This window comes from Gobio gobio (genome assembly GCF_949357685.1).
Source record: "Gobio gobio genome assembly, chromosome: 19".
Taxonomy (NCBI): domain Eukaryota; kingdom Metazoa; phylum Chordata; class Actinopteri; order Cypriniformes; family Gobionidae; genus Gobio; species Gobio gobio.
In genome coordinates, this window is record NC_137112.1 from 12,770,240 (window position 1) to 12,797,672 (window position 27,433).

The following is a 27,433-nucleotide window of genomic DNA, read 5'->3' on the forward strand; positions in this document are numbered from 1 at the left end:
CACAAGGTGCGTTCCATTTGACCTAAATGGATTGCGAAGTGGACTTCACAGGGTATTCCGCCATCTTAAGTGAGATTCCAATCCAAAGGGAGTGAAAATGTTGAATTTGAAGGGTACTGCGAAGGGCGTAGAGAAGAAGGAAACATCGATACATCACTTCACTGGAAGTGGAGAGTGAAAATCACCCAAGTGTCTCTGCGCGTCGCATCACCAGTCTGAACTAACGATGGAGCAGAGCCGTTGGAAGAGTATGGAGGAGTTTACGTATGTATTTGAATATTCATAATTATTATACAAACTACAGTATTCATGAATGGTTATGGCAATAACTGTTACATTCACATTTTATATTTGATGAATATGTAAACAAATTAAAAGTGTTGAGAAGCAGCTGAGGGCTGTCATTTTTTATATTTGACTTTATTTACCTCAGGAATGTTTACTGTGCAGCTGCGCGTGGGAAAGAAATCACATGAGATGAGACCGCTACAAATACCATTGATAAAGAATACATAAATACATAGTTATCCAAATCAAAATGTATTTTCATATTGAATGACAGGTGCAGCTTCAAATTTTTTCACAGTCAATTAAATATACAGGTATTTGTAAACTAATAAAACTAATAGACAATGTTTTGATTATATTTTTTTAGATACATACTGTGTGTTTTGTAAATGTTTATGCTTATTATATGGTTTAAAATTTGAAGCCTGTTCTAATGCGAGCCCCGAGAAACATAGCAAAGGCCGCTACTGATCATCAGACATTTGAACCATTTGCATAATATTCCCCATTTTCAAACTACAGTGGACTAGTTTGGAATATTGCCTAAAGGATTTATCCGTGCACATTTTTTTTTTAATTCATGTGCCTCGTAATATTTAATAAAAATAACTTGCAGCGACATCTTTTCTCTGATTATGTGTTTACTGGCACGAGGGCAGGGAAACGTGGAAGCAAGTGTTGTGGGGGAAGTTGTAGTTGATAGTCAGCTCTGAATTTTTTAGTGTGTGTGTCTAGAGGTGCGTTGCAGATAGCAGACTTGAGGCTTTTCGAGAGCTTTTGAGAAGGTGGTCTGGAATGAATTCGCACTTGATTCCAAATAGTCAACCAATGAAAAGCGGTCACATTTTTTGCACCTTCTTCAGCCAAACCAGAACAAGATGTCCTTTGATGGCCTCTAGACTCATTGCATCACTGGCACTGGTGTGGGAACACTGACCTGGATGTGCCGAGACATGCTGGTCTGACTCGAAACGCGTACAGTCAGGAGAGAGAGCGGGAAAGAGCTCAACCCTTTTCCAATGCCCTGGCTCCGGGAAATACTTTTACCATTGGTTTTCTCCATTAGGCATTTCAAACATTTCTTCATTAACAATTACTAAACCTTGAACCAAACCAACTCTGAGATGAATCATTATTTTACAATATATTGCAAAGATACACAACTGGGTGCTTGACATCTTTAATGTCAGTCTGGGTTTTCTAGAAATCTTAACTCAGGAATGTGGAGAAAATTCTCAAGCTTGCAGTTTGCTCAGTCTTCTGTCATGTTGCTGTGCACTTAAAGTAAACTGATTGCAGACTAAGTGCATTCTCCTCCCTGACTGTACTTATGAGAGCCGATTCTTGACATGTCAACAAATAATGTCTCATTTTTGCCTGGATTTGTATGGGGACTAGAAGAAAAAGGTCAATTGATTTGTTTTGTGTCAATTTGAAATCAGTTGTAAAATGCAAAATGGCTCTACGCTACCATTCAAGAAGATATTTTGAAGAATGCCGGTTAACCAAACAGTGGATGGGCCCCGTTGGCTTTCATAGTATGAAAAAAAAACACTGTTTGGTTAAACGACAATTCTTCAAAACATCTTCTTTTGTGTTCAGCAGAAGAAAGAAATTCATACAGGTTCGGTACAACTTGAATTTGAACTTGAATATCAATTTTTTGCCTGAAGTATCCCTTTAAGCATTCAACAGAATAAGAAAATTCAGAATAAGATAATCAGACTTTTATTATTTATTTGTTTATTTTGAACTGTATGGCACCAGAATGGAGCAGGAGTCAGACATTGGCCTTGTAGAGGAAATAGCCAGGCTGGGGAAAAACAGTCTGGCGGGCAGATAGGCTTGGCTCTGTGATAATTTTGTTTTGAAATAGACATCAGCAACTAGCGGTACACTGTCAAACACTGTCCAGACCACAAACATTCATACAGGCTATCTGTTTTCAGTAGATTTTGGACACACGTGTGTCACATATGCCTTTTCCCCCCTGACAAGTAATAATTTACCAGTGCTAATCGCTGAATGCATTGTTAACGTTATTTGTTTTGGCTCTTCTTTTTTGTAGCTCCAAAAACCTGCAGCCCCAAGCAGTTTGTTTGCAGGGATCAGGTGACGTGTATCTCCAAAGGATGGCGGTGTGACGGGGAGAAGGACTGCCCGGACGGATCGGACGAGGCCCCAGATGTCTGTATGTATCTCTGTTTCTCTGCCACCAGCTACGCCATGGTTTCCAATGGGTGCTCTGGTTTTTCATACAATCCAAAGACACTAAATTGTGCTATCCATTCAAGCTTTTGCCCTGCCACTCCGACATAAGATCTGTCATAAAACACAGGGCAAAATATGACATATATGTATGACTTACAGTTTTGTTGAAGGATATGAAATAGTTTCTGAGAAAATATTGAATAATATTTGGTGTAAAAAGCCCACGTGGTACTGTGGCCGTGGGAAAATGTGGCCTTTTATACTTAACTGTTTTTTTTTTCTTATCATAGAAATATGGTGATTTGAGATGAAGATTTGAATGAAATCTAAAAGCTGCGAGTCCCAGCACAGGCTGTGCGCAGCTGTTACGTGTTTCTGATAGGACGTATCACTGTTTGGCTTCTCGCAGTGGTCATTCTGTTTCCCAGATGACTTTGACCTGAAGCACATGTTCTTTCGCTCTGCTTGTTTAGTCTGATCAGTTCCAATGACATTGACTTCATGTGGCCTTGCTTATATCTGTTTATGGTGAGCTTTTATGAGGACACAGCGAGTATCTGTTTTCCTATTTTCTACATTCGGTGCAATGCAACACACCTAGATCACCATTATAATCAGCAAAACTGACATCAGTTGACAAACAACATCTTATTATCTACGTACCCACTTCAACTAGTTTTTTTTGCCCCAATCTGACAGAAATACAAGGGATTATTCCGACATATATAATATGTTTGAATTGGCTGTTTTTTAGTATATTATATAAATGAAATAGTTTGCATAAGCACGATTCTAAACACAGTTAGGCTGTGAAAGCGACTAGTGAGTAGATGTTAGGCGTGATGATGTTTAATGTTCTCAACAACCTCTATAGCCCCATTTAAACACGTATTCTACATTTTCAAGACAACTAAAAGGGGGTTTTACTGATTAATTAATAGCGTAATTTCCACTGAAATTGGGAGACAGGGCTGGACATATAGAACAGCCCTCCCCTTTTTTAAAATAGCCAATAGCGTTTAGTTTATATCACAGCTCAGAGCCATGAGCTTGGTAAAGCCGCAGTGTTCTCCTAATCTCTAACCGTTTCTCATCATAATCTCCTCCATATCTCTTTAATACAGCATTATGAGCAGAATTCAAAAGGGTCGGATACATTTTCTGGTCTCGTGTCTCTGGACCGACTCGATCACATGATCTGCTCTGTGCTCTCGTGTCTCTGGACCGACTCGATCACATGATCTGCTCTGTGCTATCGTGTCTCTGGACCGACTCGATCACATGATCTGCTCTGTGCTCTCGTGTCTCTGGACCGACTCGATCACATGATCTGCTCTGTGCTCTCGTGTCTCTGGACCGACTCGATCACATGATCTGCTCTGTGCTCTCGTGTCTCTGGACCGACTCGATCACATGATCTGCCCTGTGGTTTCGTGTCTCTGGACCGACTCGATCACATGATCCGCTCTATGCTCTCGCGTATCTGGACCGACTCAATCACATGATCCGCTCTGTGCTCTCGTGTCTCTGGACCGAATCGATCACATGATCTGCTCTGTGCTCTCGTGTCTCTGGACCGACTTGATCACATGATCCGCTCTGTGGTTTCGTGTATCTGGACCGACTCAATCACATGATCTGCTCTGTGCTCTCGTGTCTCTGGACCGACTCGATCACATGATCTGCTCTGTGCTCTCGTGTCTCTGGACCGACTCGATCACATGATCTGCTCTGTGCTCTCGTGTCTCTAGACCGACTCGATCACATGATCTGCCCTGTGGTTTCGTGTCTCTGGACCGACTCGATCACATGATCCGCCCTGTGCTTTCGTGTCTCTGGACCGACTCGATCACATGATCCGCTCTATGCTCTCGCGTATCTGGACCGACTCAATCACATGATCCGCTCTGTGCTCTCGTGTCTCTGGACCGAATCGATCACATGATCTGCTCTGTGCTCTCGTGTCTCTGGACCGACTTGATCACATGATCCGCTCTGTGGTTTCGTGTATCTGGACCGACTCAATCACATGATCTGCTCTGTGCTCTCGTGTCTCTGGACCGACTCGATCACATGATCTGCTCTGTGCTCTCGTGTCTCTGGACCGACTCGATCACATGATCTGCTCTGTGCTCTCGTGTCTCTAGACCGACTCGATCACATGATCTGCCCTGTGGTTTCGTGTCTCTGGACCGACTCGATCACATGATCCGCCCTGTGCTTTCGTGTCTCTGGACCGACTCGATCACATGATCCGCTCTATGCTCTCGCGTATCTGGACCGACTCAATCACATGATCCGCTCTGTGCTCTCGTGTCTCTGGACCAACTCGATCACATGATCTGCTCTGTGCTCTCGTGTCTCTGGACCGACTCGATCACATGATCTGCTCTGTGCTCTCGTGTCTCTGGACCGACTCGATCACATGATCCGCCCTGTGGTTTCGTGTCTCTGGACCGACTCGATCACATGATCCGCTCTATGCTCTCGCGTATCTGGACCGACTCAATCACATGATCTGCTCTGTGCTCTCATGTCTCTGGACCGACTCGATCACATGATCCGCCCTGTGCTCTCGCGTATCTGGACCGACTCGATCACATGATCCGCTCTGTGCTTTCATGTCTCTGGACCGACTCGATCACATGATCAGTTCTGTGCCTTCGTGTATCTGGACCGACTCGATCACATGATCCGCTCTGTGCTCTCGTGTCTCTGGACCGTCTCGATCACATGATCCGCTCTGTGCTATCGTGTCTCTGGACCGACTCGATCACATGATCCGCTCTGTGCTATCGTGTCTCTGGACCGACTCGATCACATGATCCGCTCTGTGCTCTCGTGTCTCTGGACCGACTCGATCACATGATCTGCTCTTTGCTTTCGTGTCTCTGGACCGACTCGATCACATGATCCGCTCTGTGCTATCGTGTCTCTGGACCGACTCGATCACATGATCCGCTCTGTGCTTTCGTGTCTCTGGACCGACTCGATCACATGATCCGCTCTGTGCTCTCGTGTCTCTGGACCGACTCGATCACATGATCTGCTCTTTGCTTTCGTGTCTCTGGACCGACTTGATCACATGATCTGCTCTGTGCTCTCGTGTCTCTGGACCGACTCGATCACATGATCTGCTCTTTGCTGTCGTGTCTCTGGACCGACTCGATCACATGATCCGCTCTGTGCTATCGTGTCTCTGGACCGACTTGATCACATGATCCGCTCTGTGCTCTTGTGTCTCTGGACCGACTCGATCACATGATCCGCTCTGTGGTCTCGTGTCTCTGGACCGACTTGATCACATGATCCGCTCTTTGATTTCGTGTGTCTGGACCGACTCGATCACATGATCCGCTCTTTGATTTCGTGTCTCTGGACCGACTTGATCACATGATCTGCTCTGTGCTTTCGTGTCTCAGGACTGACTCGATCACATGATCCGCTCTGTGCTTTCTTGTCTCTGGACCGACTCGATCACATGATCCGCTCTGTGCTTTCTTGTCTCTGGACCGACTCGATCACATGATCCGCTCTGTGCTTTCGTGTCTCTGGACCGACTCGATCACATGATCCGCTCTGTGCTTTCGTGTCTCTGGACCGACTCGATCACATGATCCGCTCTGTGCTTTCGTGTCTCAGGACTGACTCGATCACATGATCCGCTCTGTGCTCTCGTGTCTCTGGACCGACTCGATCACATGATCTGCTCTGTGCTTTCGTTTATCTGGACCGACTTGATTACATGATCCGCTCTGTGCTATCGTGTGTCTGGACCGACTCGATCACATGATCTGCTCTGTGCTTTCGTGTATCTGGACCGACTCAATCACATGATCCGCCCTGTGCTTTCGTGTCTCAGGACCGACTCGATCACATGATCTGCTCTGTGCTTTCGTGTATCTGGACCGACTCGATCACATGATCTGCTCTGTGCTTTCGTGTATCTGGACCGACTCAATCACATGATCCGCCCTGTGCTTTCGTGTCTCAGGACCGACTCGATCACATGATCCGCTCTGTGCTTTCGTGTATCTGGACCGACTTGATCACATGATCTGCTCTGTGCTCTTGTGTCTCTGGACCGACTTGATCACATGATCCGCTCTGTGCTCTCGTGTCTCTGGACCGACTTGATCACATGATCCGCTCTGTGCTCTCGTGTCTCTGGACCGACTTGATCACATGATCCGCTCTGTGCTTTCGTGTCTCAGGACTGACTCGATCACATAATCCACTCTGTGCTATTGTGTCTCTTGACCGGAGCTGCGACGGTTCACGTGACACTAACGTGAAACTAGACCTCATTCGCCCCAATGGGAAGCATATTTACACTGTTTAAATTGTTCCCTATTCCCAATATAGTGCCATACACCCTGTAGAAAATAGTAAATGTGTGAACATGTGACCGATTTCAACTACAGTTTCAGCGTCTGTTTATAGTGTAGGGGTCGGGGCTTCAGATTAAAGAGAGCATTTGATTGGACAGAAAATCTGATGAGAAGCTGAAGTGCAGAGTGATGTTGGCGGAAGTGAGAGACTGTAAGTTCTGAATGTTTATATCTTCTAAATACGAATTGTGTCATTGTTTTGGAGCACGCTAGCTTGTAGATAACAGTAAGGCTAACAGTAAGGCTATATTCATACTAAAAGCCAAAAAACTTCAAATTTTGATTTCATGGGGACTTTAATGTCAGAATAAAACGTGAAAATATCTTGAACTTGTGTTCTGCGCAGGATGGATTTTCAATCCCACAAGATGTTTTGCCGCTCCTGCCCGAAATATGTTATAACTTTCACATTTTGTCCCGTCCCTGCCCGCGAAAGCCCATAGGAAGTCTACATGGATTTTTCAGTCTGGTTTGGATATATGTCTTGTTCCAGTGTCTATAGGCTATTTTTTCCAATTTCCACACACACGACGCTTCATATCTCCAGTGACAGACTTCTGTGTGCTGCTGTTATTTATTTTGTGGGAGCCCACGAGTCATTTCTTCATTTTGGTGCTCAGTATCTTCCCTCGCGCATCAATTTAAAACTTGTCCCACACCGCACACTGTTGCAAACGGGGATGGCAGAACTCTATCACAAACCTTATTTTAGGCCTTTAACCGAATGATGGAACCAGAAGTGCTAAAATGCAACTGGTTTCCGGGTTTTGGCATGCTAAAATTCCTGCAGCTCTCTATAGTGCTCTCACACAACTATTGACACCTAGCATTAGAATGCGAGAAAGTGAAGATCAATTTAACAACAGCTTCTAATCTCAGGTTGGGGTGAAAGTTTTCGACTCGTGGTGTGTGTGAAGTACGCGAGTGTGAAGTATCTTTCCATTCGCACCCTTTCTGGCAGGGCCGCCTAATAGAAACGCGCTAAGCAAATAGTGTTCTGTCAGTTTATCATGAGGCGAGTGGGGGAAGGGGAGCAATGTAATTAGAATTAACTTGCTACTTTAAATCTGGCCCTGGAAAACAATGGCGCGGTTCATGAAGCAGCTTTAGTACTTAAGGAATGTTTGTACTCCTTCGTCACAACCAATTACATGCTTTGAAATAATTTATCTTTTTCTAAAGAGCTGGCGTGGCTTTCAGAAGTGTTGGGTAAGAGGCAGTACGCAGAGGCTGAATCCACTCCATAAGAGGAGGAGAGGCAGAGCTGCCTTCAGTCTGGAAGTCATTAAAACCCCGTCCAGAGGAATGGAGGAAAACGGCTGTTTTTTCATGACCTGCTTTTCTCGGCGCAAACTTCTCTCTCGCTTTCTCTCTGTCAACACATAGACAACTGACACCCTAGTCTTCGGCATTCTCTATTTTAGCTGCGCTACAGGCTTTTGACGCCCCTTTACGCTCTTTGCATTAAAATTAGACAGTCTTTTCTTAATACTTTGTGAGTCGATGTGACGGCTTACTCCCTGCTTTAGTAAAATGTTCCACTGATCTCAAAAGAATGCTGTCATCATTAGCTCAAACCAGTAGGATTTCCGTTCTTCCATTTAACACAAAAGATGTTTTAAAGAATCTCTGAGACGCTCTTTTCCATACACTGAACATTTGATGACCTGGCTGGTTACTGTCAAGCTATAAGCACAAAAAACATGATTAAAATACCATAAAAGTAGTGCATTCAACTTTTGCACTGTATTCCAAGTCTTTTGAAGCCACACGAGTAGCCGAGTTTTAGATTTTTAGTTGACTGGAAGTATTGCCCTTCGCCCATAGTTCTCAAATCTGATTCATAAATGTATGAATTCTAATCCCATTCTTAATCCATAGGGTTTAATATGGAGTCAGCCCACCCTTTTCAGCTAAAACAACTTCAACTCTTCTAGGAAGGCTTTCCACAAGTTTTAGTTTTGTTTATGGGAATTTTTAACCCTTCTTCTGGAAGTGCATTTGTGAGGTCAGGCGAGAAGGCCTGGCTCGCAGTTTCCGCTGTAATTCATCCCAAAGGTGTTCTATCGGGTTGTGGTCAGGACTCTGTGCAGGCCAGTCAAGGTTCTCCACTCCAAACTCACTCATCCATGTCTTTATGGACCTTGCTTTGTGCACTGGTGCACAGTCATGTTGGAACAGGAAGGGGTCATCCCCGAACTGTTCCCACAACATTGGGAGCATGAAATTGTCCAAAATGTCTTGGTATGCTGAAGCATTAAGAGTTCCTTTCACTGGAACTAAGGGGCCAAGCCCAACCCCTGAAAACAACCCCCACACATAATCCCCCCTCCACCAAACTTTACACTTGGCACAATGCAGTCAGGCAAGTACCGTTCTCCTGGCAACCGCCAAACCCAGACTCCTCCATCAGATTGCCAGACAGAGAAACGTGATTGGTCACTCCAGAGAACACGTCTCCACTGCTCTAGAGTCTTGTGGCGGCGTACTTTACACCACTGCATCCAGCGCTTTGCATTGCACTTGGTGATGTAAGGCTTGGATGAGCTGCTCGGGCATGTAAACTCATTCCATGAAGCTCTCTACGCACTGTTCTGTTTCTGAAGGCCACACAAAGTTTGGAGATCAGTAGCTATTGACTCTGCAGAAAGTTGTAGACTTCTGCGCTCTGTATGCCTCAGCATGCGCTGACCCCGCTCTGTGATTTTACGTGACCGACCACTTCGTGGCTGAGTTGCTGTTGTTCCCAATTGCTTCCACTTTGTAATAATCCCACTAACAGTTGAGCGTGGAATATTTAGTAGTGAGGAAATTTCACGAATGGATTTATTGCACAGGTGGCAACCTATCATCGTACCACGCTTGAGTTCACTGAGCTCCTGAGAGCGACCCATTCTTTCACAAATGTTTGTAGAAGCATCTGCATGCCTAATGCTTGACTTTATTCACCTGTGTCCATGGAAGTAATTGGAACACCTAAATTCAATGATTTGAAGGGGTGTCCCAATACTTTTGGCAATATAGTGTATTACTTAATCTATAAATGTTCATTAGTTGCTGATGCAGTAATCATTAATACATAGTTTAGTTCTTCATGAGTCATACATTAACTCGTGATTATCTGTGCATTAGTTAAACATTATTTAATAAATATTAGTGCACCCGTATTGTAAATTGTTACCGAAAAGTTTAATGAATGTTAAAGGTTCTTCATGGAACAATAGATGCCGATAAAGAACCTTTATTTTCCAGAGTGTTGGTGTCATTAATGTCACACAGAGGCAACGTCTTCATGGCATGCACAACATTTGGTGCATTTTATACTTTCTCATGCTTTCATTATTAGGAAAATGCAGCTCAGACATTCTTTGAATTTTGTGTTCTTGTTTAGAATAACACGTGAGTAGATGATGACAGATTTTAAATCACCCATATCATGCTTAAGTGGGATGTGTGGGGAAACGTGCTCTGTTTGTGGATTCCTCAGTGCAGATGTGTCAGATCATTGAAGATCTGCCCCATGAAAGAGGTTTATTTATTTACGTGGCTGGATTTCACTGTGTCTTTTGTGAAAGTGGCCATGGCTAGCAGTGAAGTCTGTCGCTGTGCCCACTGCAGCTGCTGTGGCTTTCCTCTGCGGACGCTACTACACAATAGACAGCTTTGTACCAGCTTCAATGAGATGAGAACAGTGATATGCCTTTAAGAAGAAAATAATTATCAGTCTTTTATCATCACATGTCAAAGGTGTGCATACTAAAACATGCAATTTGTTTGTTTGGTCTGGAAATATCTTTCCTGGGTAACACTTTATTTTACAGTGTCCTTGTTACATATGTTACATGTACTTATCATAGTAATAACATAACATGTAACTAACCCTAAACCAAATCCCAATCCATAATAATCCTATAGTAAGTACATGTAGTTAATTCATATTACTCAGTACTTAAATGTAAAATTACACTTTAACACAGACACCTTAAAATAAAGTGTAACCCTTTCTTGTATCTACTGCATTGATAAAAATGATTATGTAGTGAAGTAAATACTACAGAAAAAATTTAATAAAAAACAAAGTAAATTCTATATTAGTACTCAATTCAAGCTTGTATAAATTAAAGCATAAATATCAACGTTTCTGATACTGGTGTTCCCATCATGCACTGGGGCTTGAATAATTAACAAGATTTTCCAGCTTTATTTACATTGTTTTATCATTGCTTTTGTTGTTAGGTTTAGTAACTTGCCCTTTTGTGATATTTGGAGTTCATTTTCTACTCAAACCTACACATTAATACTCAAAAACTATCCATTGAATATTACGGTCACTGTGTATTGTGTACCAAGTATTGAGGTCTCTGTGTTCAGGTGCCGCATTATTACTATTAAGTAGAAATGGTGTCTACACAATATCTACTGTGTTATTTACTTAGATGTTTCACTTTAAAAGCGTGGTTTAATTCAGTGTTATATTGTTTGAGTAAGAACATTCAAGTTAAGTGTACAATTCCAAGTAGAAATTACTCAACCTTTTACTGGCCAAGTTAATATGATTTTCTTTGTTAATGTTACTTAACTTAGTTTCATGTGTGAAATTTACTTTAAAAATATGCGTGCAACATTTTGACAAAGAAAAATTATGTACATTTTACTTGTTTTTTTCAATGTGGCGAAGCCATCTTAATTTAGATCACTCAAAAGTATGTTAGTTTTGCCAATTTCCTAAAAGCAGAAAGATATACAATAGGGCTCGGTCATATATTGAGTATTTATCTAAAATATTACATATTGATGAACTAAAATCATGAATATCATGATTATCTTAATTAACTTTTAGTTTGGCCAGGTACTGAAGACTGTGCTGGTAGACCAATTTCTCATTCTGAGGTTTATATTTGTCAGTATAAACTTCTGTAATGTGCTTAAATGGAACATCAGTCCTTCTTGGGCGAACAAAAGGGCTCCATATTGTAAACTGACATTCCAACAGCATTTAATTAAATTATATAAAATTAAGAATTATAAGAAAACACTGACCTCTATATCTATAACTATACCTCTCTTCACCCCAGAGCTGCAGTCTATGTAGCACGTGTGTGTAAAAGTCATTTAGATCTGTCTCACGTTGAGAGGGTTGAAGGTCTGAGCTCTGATCTCACTGCAGAGCTTTGACCTGCTGGGCTGAGATGAGACGAGTCTGTTGTTTAACATCTGGCAGCTGGAAAAATGAACCGAGCATACAATATCAACTGTTTATTTTTAGAGGTTCAATTCTAGAAAATACTTAAACATTTATTCTCCTACTTGGTTAGCTGACTCATTCAAGAGTTTATATATGTGCTATTTAAATGCAGAATGAGTGAGCACACACAGCTTCAGCTGTAGTCTTTGTAAGAGGTGGCAAACCTGCTTCAAATCCACAATGCCTACATTTACATTTACATTTATGCATTTAGCAGACGCTTTTATCCAAAGCGACTTACAACTGAGGAGTACAGGAAGCGATCCATCATGAGGAGAGAGCAAAACACAGAAAGAGCCTGAAGCACTACGTTTTGGACATCGCACAGATCATCACACACTTGGGCAGGGAAGAAGTAGAGGAAAATAGAAGGAAAATAAGGACTTTTTAAAAAAAATTTTTTTAGATAAGGTTAAGTGCTCACAGAAGAGGTGAGTTTTCAGCTGTCGTTTGAATGCTGTCAGTGATTCTGCAATTTGGATGGAGGTGGGAAGATCGTTCCACCAACAGGGAACGGTGAATGTGAATGTTCTGGAGAGGGATTTTCTGCCTCTCTGTGATGGTACCACAAGCCGTTGCTCCTTAGCTGAGCGAAGGCTTCTGGTGGGGGTGTAGACTTGTAGGAGCGAGTCAAAGTATGCAGAAGCTGAGCTCGTGGTGGATCTGTAGGTGAGCGTAAGCGCCTTGAACTTGATGCGAGCAGCGAGTGGTAGCCAGTGCAGAGAGATGAAGAGTGGTGTGACGTGGGCCCTTTTGAGTTCGTTGAAGATAAGACGTGCTGCTGCATTCTGGATCATTTGGAGCGTTTTGATCGCACATGATGGAAGTCCAGCCAGAAGTGCATTGCAGTAGTCAAGCCTAGAAATGACCAGGGCCTGGACAAGAAGCTGGGTTGCATGTTCTGTTAGAAAAGGTCTGATCTTCCTGATGTTGTGGAGCGCAAACCTGTATGAGCGAGCAGCCTTTGAAATGTGGACAGCTGGTCGTCAAAGATTACGCCAAGGTTTCTGACCGACCCTGAAGGGGTGGTCCGAAATGAACCTAGCTGGATGGCGAAGTCATGTTGTATTGTCGGATTGGCTGGGAAGACGAGCAGTTCAGTCTTTGCCAGGTTGAGCTGCAGGTGATGTTTTTTCATCCATGCGGAGATGTCCGCCAGACAGCTGGAGATTCGTGCAGGTACTGTGGGGTCGTCTGGCTGGAATGAAAGGTAGAGCTGAGTGTCATCAGCATAGCAGTGGTATGAGAGTCCATGTGCCTGTATGATGGGTCCCAATTATGTAGTTTAAATGGAGAAGAGGAGAGGTCCAAGCACTGAGCCCTGAGGAACCCCTGTGGTCAGTTGATGTGCTTTGGATACCTCCCCTCTCCAGGCAATGTTGAAAGACCTACCTGTGATGTAGGACTCAAACCAGTGGAGTGGAATCCCTGTGATGCCCAGTGATGAAAGGGTGGACAGAAGAATCTGATGATTGACCGTGTCAAAGGCAGCAGATAGATCGAGGAGGACAAGAACTGATGATTTGGAATCAACTTTTGCAATCCGCAGGGCTTCAGTGACCGACAGTAATGCAGTCTCTGTGGAGTGGCCCCTTTTGAAACCTGATTGGTTGATGTCCAACTGATTATTCTGTGAGAAGGAAGGATGAAACCTGATTGAAAACAACTCGTTCAAGTGTTTTTGCTACGAATGGTAGGAGAGAGACAGGTCTGTAGTTATCTATTAGTGACGAGTTTAATGTGGGTTTCTTAAGCAGTGGAGTTATCCGAGCCTGCTTGAATATGGCCTAATTAAACAGGTGGATTATTTTTTTCCACAGATATGTGTTATTGTTCACCTCTAGGTTTAAATCTTGCAAGACCTGATCATTTACAGATACTGTAGCGTTTGTTCTAAGATGCAGGCTCACAACATGAGGAATTAAACTTTTTTTCTTTCTAAACTTTATTTTCAAAACTCAAAAAGAGTTTTACTCTAAGGGCCCTATTTTAACTATCTGAGCACATGGTCTAAAGCGCACAGCGCAAGTGCACTTAGGGCATGTCCGAATCCACTTTTGCTAGTTTAACAACGGAAAAAAATGGTCGGCGCGCCCGGCGCATGGTCTAAAAGGTTTCTCCCTATTCTCTTAATGAGTCATGGGTGTGTTTTGGGCGTAACGTGCAATAAACCAATCAAAGTCTCGTCTCCCATTCCCTTTAAAAGCCAGTTGCCCTCACGCCATGGCGGATACGCTATTTACATGGCAGAATTTGCGAGCTGAAAAGACTGAATGTTTCTCCCAGAGAGAATTTATTTTTAATATTTAAAAATGTTTGTGTGCTGCTGCGCATCCCTGTGTGTAATAAGCAGAGTGTATGTGTTTAGTGCACCGTTTATAGGCATATATTACTAACGCGCCCTTTAAATAACACAAAAAATACTGCGCTTTCAGTTCCTCAAAATAGCAACACGCCAACAATGCGCCTGAACACACCTGGTTTTCAGACCAGCACGCCCATGGGTGAACCGATGGGCGCGAGTGCATTTGCTATTAACTGCGTTGGGCTGAGTACACGTACAGCGCGTACTAAACACCCATTACCTCCATCGCAAGGATGACTTGAGCAGGACGTTTCTCAGTGATACGCTACTCGGTTAGGGTTAGACATTATGAGATGTTGTAACTGTAATTCCTCACCATCAGGAACAAGTGTACGTCCATAAACAAACCCATGTGTGTATTTATAATTTATTGCGGTTCACATGAGGGAACTATCAATAACAGTGCATAGGTTAGGGCGGTGCTCATGCGGGTACTATATCAAAACCAGCGCATACGTTAGCCCAGCACTAATGTGAAGGACTGATGTAACATTAAAGTTTGCTAAACAAATCTTGCTCCATCCTTTATCTTTACTCAAAGTAGTAAGAACAACTGACAATTAATAGACTCGGTTTTAGGTAATAGTGGCCCAGATATGATGAGCAGAAGTATTTCATTGAGACAGTAATAACGTGAGTTAGCCGGTTAGCTAGAGACCTACACAATAAAAAATGCAAAACTACATATTTTGAACACTCGGTAGACAATATACATCAAAAATTAATAATACTCACAGGTTGTGATTCTGAGGAGCAAGCTGGTCCAAATAAACTGAGTACTGACCCATCTTTCAAGAGCAATCGATTTTGCAAATCCCACGTTGAACTCTGAGATTTGAGAAGCAGTCGTCAGTAAAATTGTGTTTGAAGGCAGGACAAGTTGTTCAAGGGCGGACAATGTACAACAAAGGCAGGCATTATGTGAATATCTTTTCTAGTGATGTAAAACCGTCAAACAGTGGGATTCAGAAAAAAAACCTGACTCCTTGAGGCAGTTCAGAGTCGATTCTTTCTTTTGGGAGACAATAATTTTCGACTTTAGAACTTTGCGGAACATTTGCATTCACAAACAGCTGTATTACACACTGCATGAAAGGGAATATTCGAAAAACTATAATCTGTATTTTGAACTAAGCACACACACCTCCACAAGCCATGTGACATCTTGAGGTGTACACCAAGGCTCGGTTCTGGGTCCTTTATTACTTTTTTATTATGTACTTTTAATTCCATTAGCTGATGTAATTCTCATCAGATCTTCTCAAATCAGTTATTACCCTGCTGGACGGCACAGAGAACATAAATTTGTGGTTGAACTACAACATTATACAACCTAATTAATATTGAGTATTCTCAGAGAAACGTCTATTATACCTTATTTAGCGTCCTTGTCTCTGAAGCCCAAAAATCACATCAAGAATGTGGGAATCGTATTTGACAGCAACTTCTGTTTTAATAAACTCTATTAGCAATGTTTATAAAACAGCATATTATCATCTCTGAAGTATGCAACATTCTCTCCCCAACTGAAAGCGAAAAACTCATTCACACATTTTATACAAGACTGCTGCAGAAGTGTTTTGGCTTGCTTATCAAAGAGTTCAGCGCAGCTGCAAGAATGCTGACTCGTACTCGACTGAGGTATCCCATTAAATCAGTGGCTACATGTCACGCAGAATTGATTTCAAGATCCCTTATTGACTTTTAAATGTCTTTATGGTGTCATTCTGATGTACAATAGCAATATCATTTCTAAATACGTAATACTCCAGTTAGACGTACCTAAAACATAGCTTTTGTGAATCTTTGGTGAATAGCTTTAGACATTCTGGTAAAACTCTCAATTTGCACTTTTTTGGTCTATTTATTTTCACTCTTTGTTCAGATGATCATACATAGTATTTTGTATTATTATTGATTTTCAAATTAGGAATCATATTTAATTATGTGTCTGGGAAAAGGGTGACATAATAAAATCTATACATAAGGCAAAGTAGCAAAAATTAATTATTGTTTCAATATACGTCAACCCTTGCCGTAGATGAAAGAAAGTGTGTTATATCACCCTATAGCATGTATGTATTCACATTGTGCCTTCATAATTTACCTGATGTGCCATCAATCTTCATATCCTGAATAAGATATTGTACATAAAAAATGCTTACATTTAGTCCACAAGACAAAAAAATATTACTATTTATTAAAATGACCCTTTTCAAAAGTTGTTGAATACTGTGTGTTGTTCCCTGGATGATCCACGGCTGTTTTTGTGTTTTGTAATGGTTGTTCTTGAGTACCTTGTTTGTCCTCAGCAGTTAAACTGCCCAATGTTCTTCATAAAAATCCCCAAAATTCTCCAGTTTTCCAGCATCTTTTGCATATTTGAACCCTTGTCAGGAGTAACTGTATGATTTTGAGATCCATCTTTTCACACCGAGGACGATTGAGGGACTCAAAAACAACTATTAACCTGTTAAACTGCAACCCCACTTTGGGGCTCACAGCTGAAAACGACCTACCTGAATTAAAACAATTATAGCTCCTGAGAACAGTGTGCTACAGGCACAATTAAGGTATCTTTGGAAAGAAGACACTTGGGACTCTACTAAAAAGCAATCAGAGTTGATAATTCTCAAACAGATAAAAAATTATAATAGTTGAAATGCCTCAAAAATTATTTGCACTACACAGAATGTTGTATTATTTCATGTAAAAATATATGAAAATAGACCTGGAGGAATCCAGTTCAGTTATGGATTGAAAGCCACACGACTTATCAGTTTATATTTCAAGTTTGAGGAAGATATAATGAAAAATGTGGTTCCTGCAAGCTTTTTTCCAAGACTATGTCTGTTCCATTTCTCCCTCCGCCTGCTTGAGGCACATCCCCAGAAATGACATCTCCCAACTAAAACAATTGCAGTTGCTAAACAATTTGCACTACATGCACAATTTAGACATCTTTAAAAAGAAGACACTTTACAGTTTATTACCCAAACATTAAAGTAGAAAAAAACTTAGAAAGACAAACAGTTATAGAAGTTGAAGTGTCTTGAAGATGATTTGTGCTACAATGAACACTTTATTATTTGATGTAAAAATATATGAAAATAAGCCTGGATGAATCCAGTTAGTTAATGAATTGAAAGGCAAAAGTCTCATCAGTTTATATTTAAAATTTGACGAAGATATCATGAAAAATGGGGTTCCTGCATGCTTTTTTCTAAGAATATGTCCAGGTGCCAAGAAACCTACAGGAGACTTGATAACCTAATGTTATGAAGTGTACTGCAAGCTGTTTTAGCCATCATATATGATGCTTGAATGCTTTTTCAACTATAAAATAATAGGCAGAACCATAAGACTTTGTATTAGTGATTTATTTGTACAACAGAACTTATAAAAATATAATAAAAATGAAATATTAATAAAAAAGAGCTAAACTTCTTTGCAACTGAAAATACAACAAGTAATATAAGTATAATAACTATAAATATAACTAGTAATATAAATAACAATATAATATAAATATATAGCTATAAAAACACACACAATTTGCAAATGTAAAAAAAAAAAACATTTACTGGCCTTTTACTGGCGGATTCAGGTCTACAACAGCAAGTGCAGATCTTGAAGAATCTGAAAGCTTTCTTCTCTTTTCTGCTGGTTGGCTGGTGCTTGGATGCCATAGCTCATCTGAAGACTCAACCTGATGCCTGTAGAATGGCAAGGAAAGGAAAGAGAATTAGCACTGCATGTCCTATTTCTGTATAGTTTGCCCATTCAATCAACAATCACACTGTCATCATTCACTCTAATTACAGGCCATCCCATGAACAATGAAACTGATGGGCAGTCGGTTAGACAGCATTCATATTGACGGCGGCCCATACATTCTCACACAGCCCAAGCATCAATCTAACGGCCGGCTATACAGTGAGCATTCATATTGACGGCGGCCCATACATTCTCACACAGTCCTACAATCAATCTAACGGCCGGCTATACAGTGAGCATTCATATTGACGGCGGCCCATACATTCTCACACAGTCCTACAATCAATCTAACGGCCGGCTATACAGTGAGCATTCATATTGACGGCGGCCCATACATTCTCACACAGTCCTACAATCAATCTAACGGCCGGCTATACAGTGAGCATTCATATTGACGGCGGCCCATACATTCACACACAGTCCTACAATCAATATAATGGCCGGTGATACAGTGAGCATTCAACAATCACACAGATGGTCGGCCGTCCAGAACTTTTCTTTTTTCGTCAATTCGTTTTTTGTAGCATAGGGGAAAAAATGCATTTTATATATTATATATATATATATATATTTTTTTTTTCTGTGTGTGCTAGAAAAAATGCTAAATATCAGTATATATATAATCTATACTGGTATATTGTAATTTTTCTAGCACACAGGAAAAACATAAAATAAATACAGTCTCAATATATATATATATATATATATATATATATATATATATATATATATATATATATATATATATATATATATATATATATATATATATATATATATATATATATATATATATATATATATATAAACAATTACATGTGTTATATATATATGTTTTATTTACACACACATGGGGAAAAATTATTTATACTTTTTCCCCATGTGTGCTAGGAAAAATGCAAAATATCAGCATATGTATAATGCATACTGGTATATTGCATTTTTTCTAGCACACAGAAACAATAAAATAAATACATTCTCACACACATTCTCAATATACATAAACAACTACACATCAACTCACCGGTGTGTTATTGGATCAACTTCTCTGTCAACAAGCACCGTCATCGCTGTCTTGACTCTCCTCATTGGTTTTCCACACCGCTGCTTCGAGTGAGCTCAGATAAAGCATCTTCAGCACAATACAAACTTCTTTTGACGATCCATTGGATAATAAATTCCGTCCAGTTAGTAAGATTAGCAAACAGTTACTACAAAGAGACCGTCTGTACTAGCCCGTTAGCTTTAGCTGTCAGATGACGGGGAGGGGGGTGTGTGTGTGTGTGTGTGTGTCACAGTCACACAGACTTGTCTCAGCCTCTCGTGGGAGAGCGCGCCACATTCAAATGAATAAATATTCACGCCCATGTGACAAATACACACATGAGAGGTCTCGTTGGAATCGTGTGTTCATTGGCTACATTTTCTGTCAGTCATGACGATTCAATGCTTTTATTGGCTCCAGATAAACAGACAATATCATTGGATGAGCACATCATGACATCAGCCAAAACGAGTGCAATGGTTGGATATTTTTGACTATATCGCGGCTATCTTTGCATGTTTTTGAGTGGGGTTAGTTGTAGAATGTTCGTAACATTCTAAGCTTTAAACCCATGCCACTTTATGCTACCGGGAGACTGTTTTTGGTGCATTATTTTATTGCATAACAGTCTAGTATGATACTCCGCTCCGCAGAAATGCGATGTAAACAAAGGATTAACCATCAATATTACACCATTATCGTTTCGTTGGATTAAAAATGCTCTATGGGATGTTATTCAGTGGACCCTCACCTTTCCATTCATTCTGGAATTGTTTGCAGTGGATGCGTGTGTGGCTCGTAATTAGGACACAAAAGGTATGTGCTCTGTTTTTATTTATAAAATCGTTGATGTGTATTGCTTACATTGATGCAAAAATACAGCCGTTATAAGCTTTTCACTGAAAAACAGTGGTCTGTCCTCAATGCTTGAGGTTTAGACCTTTAGAATGATATATAGTTTGTCAAGATTAATGATGTTTTTTTACGTTAAATCTATTAACAAACATTACACTCGTGCTAAAAATAGCGCTTCAACCCGTGCACGCGCTCATGAACTTTAAGGAGTTAAAAAAGGTTAAAACATTCACTGATGCTTTAGAAGGAAACACGACGCATTACACCATGCCCTAACTACATGCGACACGATAAGATTCCAGCGACAAGCAATTTGCCTATCCACACCAGACACGACTACGAGATGCGACAAATCAATCAAAAACCACAGCCAATCAGAACAGGACTTTTGAACAGGATGATGTCCAAATTTTTCTTATATTGTTTAAATATCAATTTTTCATGTAGCACTGCCCTTCAGAAGCAACAGAAGATAAGAATGAAGTACAATTTACCTTGATCTTCAATTTCAAAAAGTTTTCACCCCCCTGGCTCTTAATGCATCGTGTTTCCTTCTAAACGTTCCTTTCTAACCTTTTTTAATAGTTGTGTTTGAGTCCCTCAGTCGTCCTCAGTGTGAAAAGATGGATCTCAAAATCATACAGTCACTCCTGACAAGGGTTCAAAAATGCAAAAAATGCTGGAAATCTGAAGAATTTTGGGGATTTTTCGGAAGAACATTGGGCAGTTTAACTGCTCAGGACAAACAAGGGACTCAAGAACAACCATCACAAAACAAAACAACAAAGCCATGAATCATCCAGGGAACAACACACAGTATTACAACACACATTTGGCCAGATTGTGCAAGATGGCGCCGCCGTGCTCGGTCGCCGTTCAGGTCGCTCCGCTAAGACTTTGCTTTTATTTATTATTCTACTCTCTTTTACTCTCTATTTTTTCCAACGGATCATCTGCTTTGATCTGTTACGACAGCAAAACACTTCTGGAAATTGGTTACCGCTACACTGACCTGTTTCAGGACACTTTCTCCAATCTTCCATCTGAGATTCGCCGGGACGCCGAGTTGAACAATGGCCACTCAGAGTCGACGGCGAAGATTCAAAAAACACCGCGGGAAACGCGCTGGGATCCGCAACAGACTGAGAAAAAGAGCATTCAGTCCTCCTCTCCCGAGCATTTTGCTCGCAAATGTCCAATCCTTGGAGAATAAGATGGACGATCTTAGAGCCAGGATAAGTTTTCAACGGGACATGAGAGACTGCAACATCTATTGTCTGTCCGAAACATGGCTCACGCCAGCGGTCCCGGATACAGCCGTGACGCCGTCCGAGAACTTCTCTGTTTTTCGGATGGACAGAACAGCCGAGGCCGGGAAATCTAAAGGCGGTGGAGTGTGTTTCATGATAAACAAGAAATGGTGCGATCCTAGGAACATCTCCATTCTTTCGCGATCCTGCTCGCCTCACTTGGAACATTTAACTATCATTTGCCGGCCTTTCTACCTACCGAGGGAGTTTTCCTCGGTCATCACCACTGCCGTTTATATTCCACCACAAGCAGACACGGGGCTGGCTTTATCTGCCCTCCATGATGTGACCAGCGGCTTCATAAACAAACACCCCGACGCTGCTTTCATCGTCGCGGGTGATTTTAACAAAGCAAACCTAAAGAAAGTATTGCCAAACTTTCACCAGCATGTCTCCTGTCCCACACGAGGAGCAAACACACTGGATCATTGCTACTCTCCGTTTAAGAACGCCTACAAAGCTCGTTCACAGCCAGCTTTTGGCAAATCGGACCATGCCGCCATTTTCCTCACACCGGAATATAAACAAAGGCTCGTTCAAGAGCCCCCGGTGAGGAGGGAAGTCAAACGCTGGTCATCCCATTCAGAGATCACGCTACAGGCAGCTCTTGATGACGTCGACTGGGACATGTTCCGCGCGAGTTCTGAAGACGTCAGCGAGTTCACAGAAGTGGCGCTCTGCTTTATTAACACACTGACAGAGCAAGCCACACAAACATTAACTATAACGTCCTTCCCTAATCAGAAACCGTGGGTGGACAGTTCAATTCGCACTGCAGTAAACTCGCGCACCACCGCTTACAATGCCGGTCTCCTAACGGGGGATATGAGGGAGTACAAAGCTTCATGTTACGCCCTCCGGCGCGCCGTTAAAGCCGCAAAACTCCGCTATAAAGACAGAGTGGAATCTCATTTCCAACTCAACGACTCCCGGCGGATGTGGCAGGGACTGAGATCCATCTGTGCTTTTGGAACTAAATCCTCTGCAGAGGTGAGAGCTGATCCGTTACTGGTGAACGAGTTAAACTCTTTCTACGCTCGCTTTGATGGTAATCGCGGCAGCGCGACTCCGGCGAGTGACGCGTCAGAGAGAGTCCCTCAGAGCAGCAACGGTCACGTGATCTCTGTCTCGGAGGACGAGGTTCGGAGGGCACTCAAACGTGTGGATGTCAGGAAAGCTGCTGGGCCGGATGGTATTTCAGGTCGTGTTCTGCGGTCCTGTGCTGATCAGCTCGCAGGGCTCTTTACATCCATATTTAACGAGTCCCTTGCTACATCTGTTGTCCCCACCTCCTTCAAACGATCCTCCATCATCCCTGTACCTAAGATCAGTAAACCCTCTTGCTTAAATGACTATCGTCCAGTGGCTCTCACATCTTTAGTCATGAAGGTCTTTGAGAGACTCATTAAAAACAACATTTGCTCCTCCATTCCTGACACTTTGGACCCTCTTCAGTTTGCCTATCGTCCCAATAGATCGACTGAAGATGCCATTTCTCACGTCCTTCACTCCTGCCTCACTCACATCGACAGCAAAAGTGGGAACTATGTCAGGTTGCTATTTATTGACTATAGCTCAGCCTTTAACACCATAGTTCCCATTAAGCTAACACACAAACTCCTGGATCTAGGCCTGAATTCTTCTCTCTGCCTCTGGATTGAAGATTTCCTCACTGGCAGACCCCAGGCGGTGAGAGTAGGCCAGTTCACCTCCACCTCCATCACCCTGAGTGTTGGAGCTCCACAGGGCTGTGTGCTGAGTCCCCTGCTCTACTCTCTCTACACCCATGACTGTTTGTCCACACACAGCTCCACCTCGATCATCAAGTTTGCTGATGATACTGTTGTCCTGGGTCTCATCTCCAACAACAATGAGACGGCATACTTGGACGAAGTGGAGCAACTGACATCATGGTGCCAGGACAACTGTCTCTCTCTGAATGTTAACAAGACCAAAGAACTGATTGTGGACTTCAGGAAGAGACAGCATCGGTCATACTCCCCTCTCATGATCAGCGGGACACCGGTAGAGAGAGTGAGCAGCTTCAAATACCTGGGTGTGAACATCTCCGAGGATCTGACCTGGACTACACACATCCAGACACAGGTGAAAAAAGCCAGGCAAAGACTGTACCACCTGCGCCAGCTGAGGAAATTCAGGGTTTCACCAGCCATCCTGAAAACTTTCTATCGAGGGGCGATAGAAAGTGTCCTGACTCAGTGCATCACAGCGTGGTACGGGAACAGCACCAGTCACGACTGCAAAGCCCTGCAAAGAGTGGTGCGCTTATCCGAGCGCATCTCAGGCTCAGCTCTCCCATCTCTGCAGGACATCTACACCAAACGCTGCAGAGGTAGAGCTACCAAAATCATCAGAGACATTAATCACCCTGCAAACTCTCACTTCACCCTGCTGCCATCTGGTAAGCGCTTCCGTAGCCTGATGGCAAAGACTGAAAGACTCAGGAGGAGTTTCTTCCCCCAGGCCATCAGACTCCTGAACTCAGTCACGTGACTTCACTTCACCCCCGCACACGCATAAACATACGGTTTTTTAACATTAACATCCACATACTGCAATTGCACTGCACTTTACTTTCCTATTGTTACTGCGTAACAACCTGTAATAAACCTAGCACATTATACTTCTTTATATATACATATATATATATTTTATGTTAACCACTTATTTTTAAGTCTACAGTTTATCTCACTTATCATATCCACATATTTTTTATATTTTTATTTATCTTATTTCCTATTTTTATCTTTTACTTGATTTATTTATAATTCTACTTATGTTAATACTTTTTATTCTAATTTTATTCTATTTCTATTTTAATTTCTTGTAACTGTTATTTGCACTGTCCATGGAGCGGACCTGTTTACATTTCACTGCCAGTTGTATATTGTGTATATAACTGTGTATGTGACAAATAAAACTCTTGAATCTTGAATTAAGTATTAATCAATGGTTCATACATTTTTGAATGGGGTCATTTGAATAAATTCAGCTATTTTTTAGGGAAAATGTCTTATTCAGGACAGTAGTAAATAAAAAATAACATGCATTTTGTATAATCTCTCATTTTGTTTAAATTATTCACTTTTCACAGATTCTGCAAGCGGTTCACATACTTTTTCTTGCAACAGTATGTTATATAGAATGGTATTTCAAAACAGACAAGGTTGTCTGAGGTGCATTCTGGGTTGTTAATGGCTTTGAGTGTCACGTCCTTGATCTCAAGAGAGATAAATAATCAAAATAAAGATCCATTCTGCTGGAAACTCTATGAGACCCATCAAAACAGACTCCTTCACTGAATGAGTTTCAGATTTATCCAGGGGTAAGAAGAATTTCAGAAGTAGCATGCCAGTTCACACTCTTCAAACACTCAGCAATGGTGGGATGTGGATGGTTTGCGTGATGTTGTGAGGCCTCGAGAGTTCACATCCGGTCCTCATTCATCATGTGCAATGAGTTCTTGTTATGGATCATTAATCTCAGCTGGAAAGCGCGGACATCTAAGGAGGGATTGAAGAGAAACAATTGCTAGAGAAACACATGTCTTTTGTTTGAATATTAGTTTGGCATGCCCAGAACACAAGCAACGAGCTCTGTTGTGCACCATAATTGTGTCGTTTGTGTTCTATAGGATGCGCAACTGCAACTGTGTTTATTTTGTCATCGCTTATGGAACCTAAATCAAATGTGCTCTTCTGACATCAGTTACAAATGCTTCATGCCTGTATTGAAAATTGTTTTTGGCCAAATAACTGCTGATGATTCGTCTTGTGTGTGGAAACCTTCTCATGTTATGTTTGGGCTGCTTTGTAGTTAATGAACAATTAAGGAGAGTAGTAAGACATGCATTGATCTTCTACATGCATGAATGCACCAGTGACCTGGAATGGCCCATTACTGTACTATTATATGCATGAGTTATAAGAAATGTCTGACATGCACAATTTGAGTTGTAGATTTCACTGATATGAGCCTCGGAGGCCAATATAACAGATGTTGTGATATAAGCAAAAATACATACATTTAGCTTAAAAATGCATCATTACTACTGCTCATACCTAAAGTTATTGAATATAAAGAAAGTAAGTAAATACATTTTATTTATATAGCACATTTAAACATAGCAGAACTATCCAAAGTGCTGAACAGAGTAATTATAAAATGAAATATAAATATAAAATATAAAATAGAATAAAAACAAAGTGAAGCTAGACCAAACAAACAGTCGGACAGAAATATAGTAATATTAAAATGCCAGAGAAAATAGATACGTTTTCAGTTTTGATTTAAAAATATTAATGGAAGGTGCAAGGCGAATGTCCAGGGCAGTTGGTTCCAAAGACGGGGGGCGGCAACAGAAAAAAGCTCTATCTCCCTTAGTTTTAAGACGAGAGCGAGGGATGGATAAAAGAGCCCTGTCAGAGGAGTTTGGAAATGACCCGCAGTTGATAAAAACTATTCTTAACAACAGAATTAATTTGTTTGGTTAAACATAATTCTGAATCCAAGATAACACCAAGGTTCCTAACCTGGAAGGAAACTGACGGGAAATGATTTCCCAACTCCTTAATAACACAACTCTTTAATTTTGGCGGACCAAAAACAATTGTTTCAGTTTTGTCATTATTAAGTTGAAGAAAATTATTTGATAACCATTCTTTAATGTCCCTGATACATTCCAACAAAGGTTGAATGGAATCTCTAGCTTTCAATGGCAGGTAAAGCTGTGTATCATCAGCGTAAAAATGAAATAAAACATTGTGCTTCTTAATAATATCCCCCAGAGGACGCATGTATAAATTAAAAAGAAGTGGACCCAAAATAGTTCCCTGAGGTACTCCACTAATAATAGGGGCAGAAGATGAAGAAAACTTACTCTACGGAAAAAGACCTATATAAACATAATACTCTAAGTATTAAAGGATTAGTTCACTTTAAAATGAAAATGTCCTGATCATTTACTCACCCCCATGACATCCAAGATGTCCGTGTCTTTGTTTCTTCAGTCGAAAAGAAATGACATTTTTGAGGAAAACATTTCAGGATTTTCTCCACATAATGGTCTTCAATGGCAACCGGTTGAAGGTCCAAATCAATGCAGTTTCAAAGGAAGGGCTTCAGAGGCTCTGCACGATCCCAGCCGAGGAATAGGGTCTTATCTAGCCAAACCATTGGTCATTTTGAAGAAAGAATAAACATTTATAACCTCATCTTGCTCATCCTGCTCTGCGGAACGCTACGGATTGCGCAATGACGTTGGAAAGGTCGCACTAGACGTAGACGGAAATACTGGCCCAAGCAAACGTGCCAAAACTAATACAAACGCCTTTACTAAAAAAACCTCCAACTTCAAAATCATCCGACATCGTTGTTTTACCCTTTTTTGCCAAAGGATGTTTGTATTAGTCTTCGCACGAGCGCATTGTAAACACAGGGGCGGTACTTCCGCCTACGTCTAGCCTGACCTTTCCGACGTGATTACACAATCCGGAATGGGTCGCAGAGCTGTACAAGATGAGCAATTTAGGTTAAGAAGTATCAAAATTTTTTAGAAAATGACTGATGGTTTGGCTAGATAAGACCCTATTCCTTGTCTGGGATCGTGCAGAGTCTCTAAAGCCCTTCCTTTGAAACTGCATTGATTTGGACCTTCAACCGTTGGTTGCCATTGAAGTCCATTATGTGGAGAAAAATCCTGGAATGTTTTCCTCAAAAAACGTAATTTCTTTCCACTGAAGAAAGAAAAACATGAACATCTTGGATGAGTAAATTATCAGGACATTTTAATTTTGAAGTGAACTCATCCTTTAAATTTTGATGTGTATCATCAATTTGTGGCTTGTTGAGAAGTGTTATTGTCAGACATGCATTTCTGACCTGGCAGATGAAAACAATTCCACTTGCATTGGAGCAGAGACTTGA

The 27,433-nt window shown here is 41.4% G+C and overlaps 1 protein-coding gene across 4 annotated transcripts in view; it reads left to right on the plus strand.

Moving 5' to 3' along the window:
• The window catches only part of lrp1aa (low density lipoprotein receptor-related protein 1Aa), a 307,973-nt gene that overhangs the window by 39,025 nt on the left and 241,515 nt on the right, over positions 1-27,433 (plus strand). For all 4 annotated transcript variants that reach the window (XM_079844459.1, XM_079844460.1, XM_079844461.1 and 1 more), the window contains exon 2: positions 2,357-2,479. In XM_079844459.1, the coding sequence (XP_079700585.1) occupies positions 2,357-2,479 (123 nt within the window). The remainder of the gene's footprint in view (positions 1-2,356; positions 2,480-27,433) is intronic.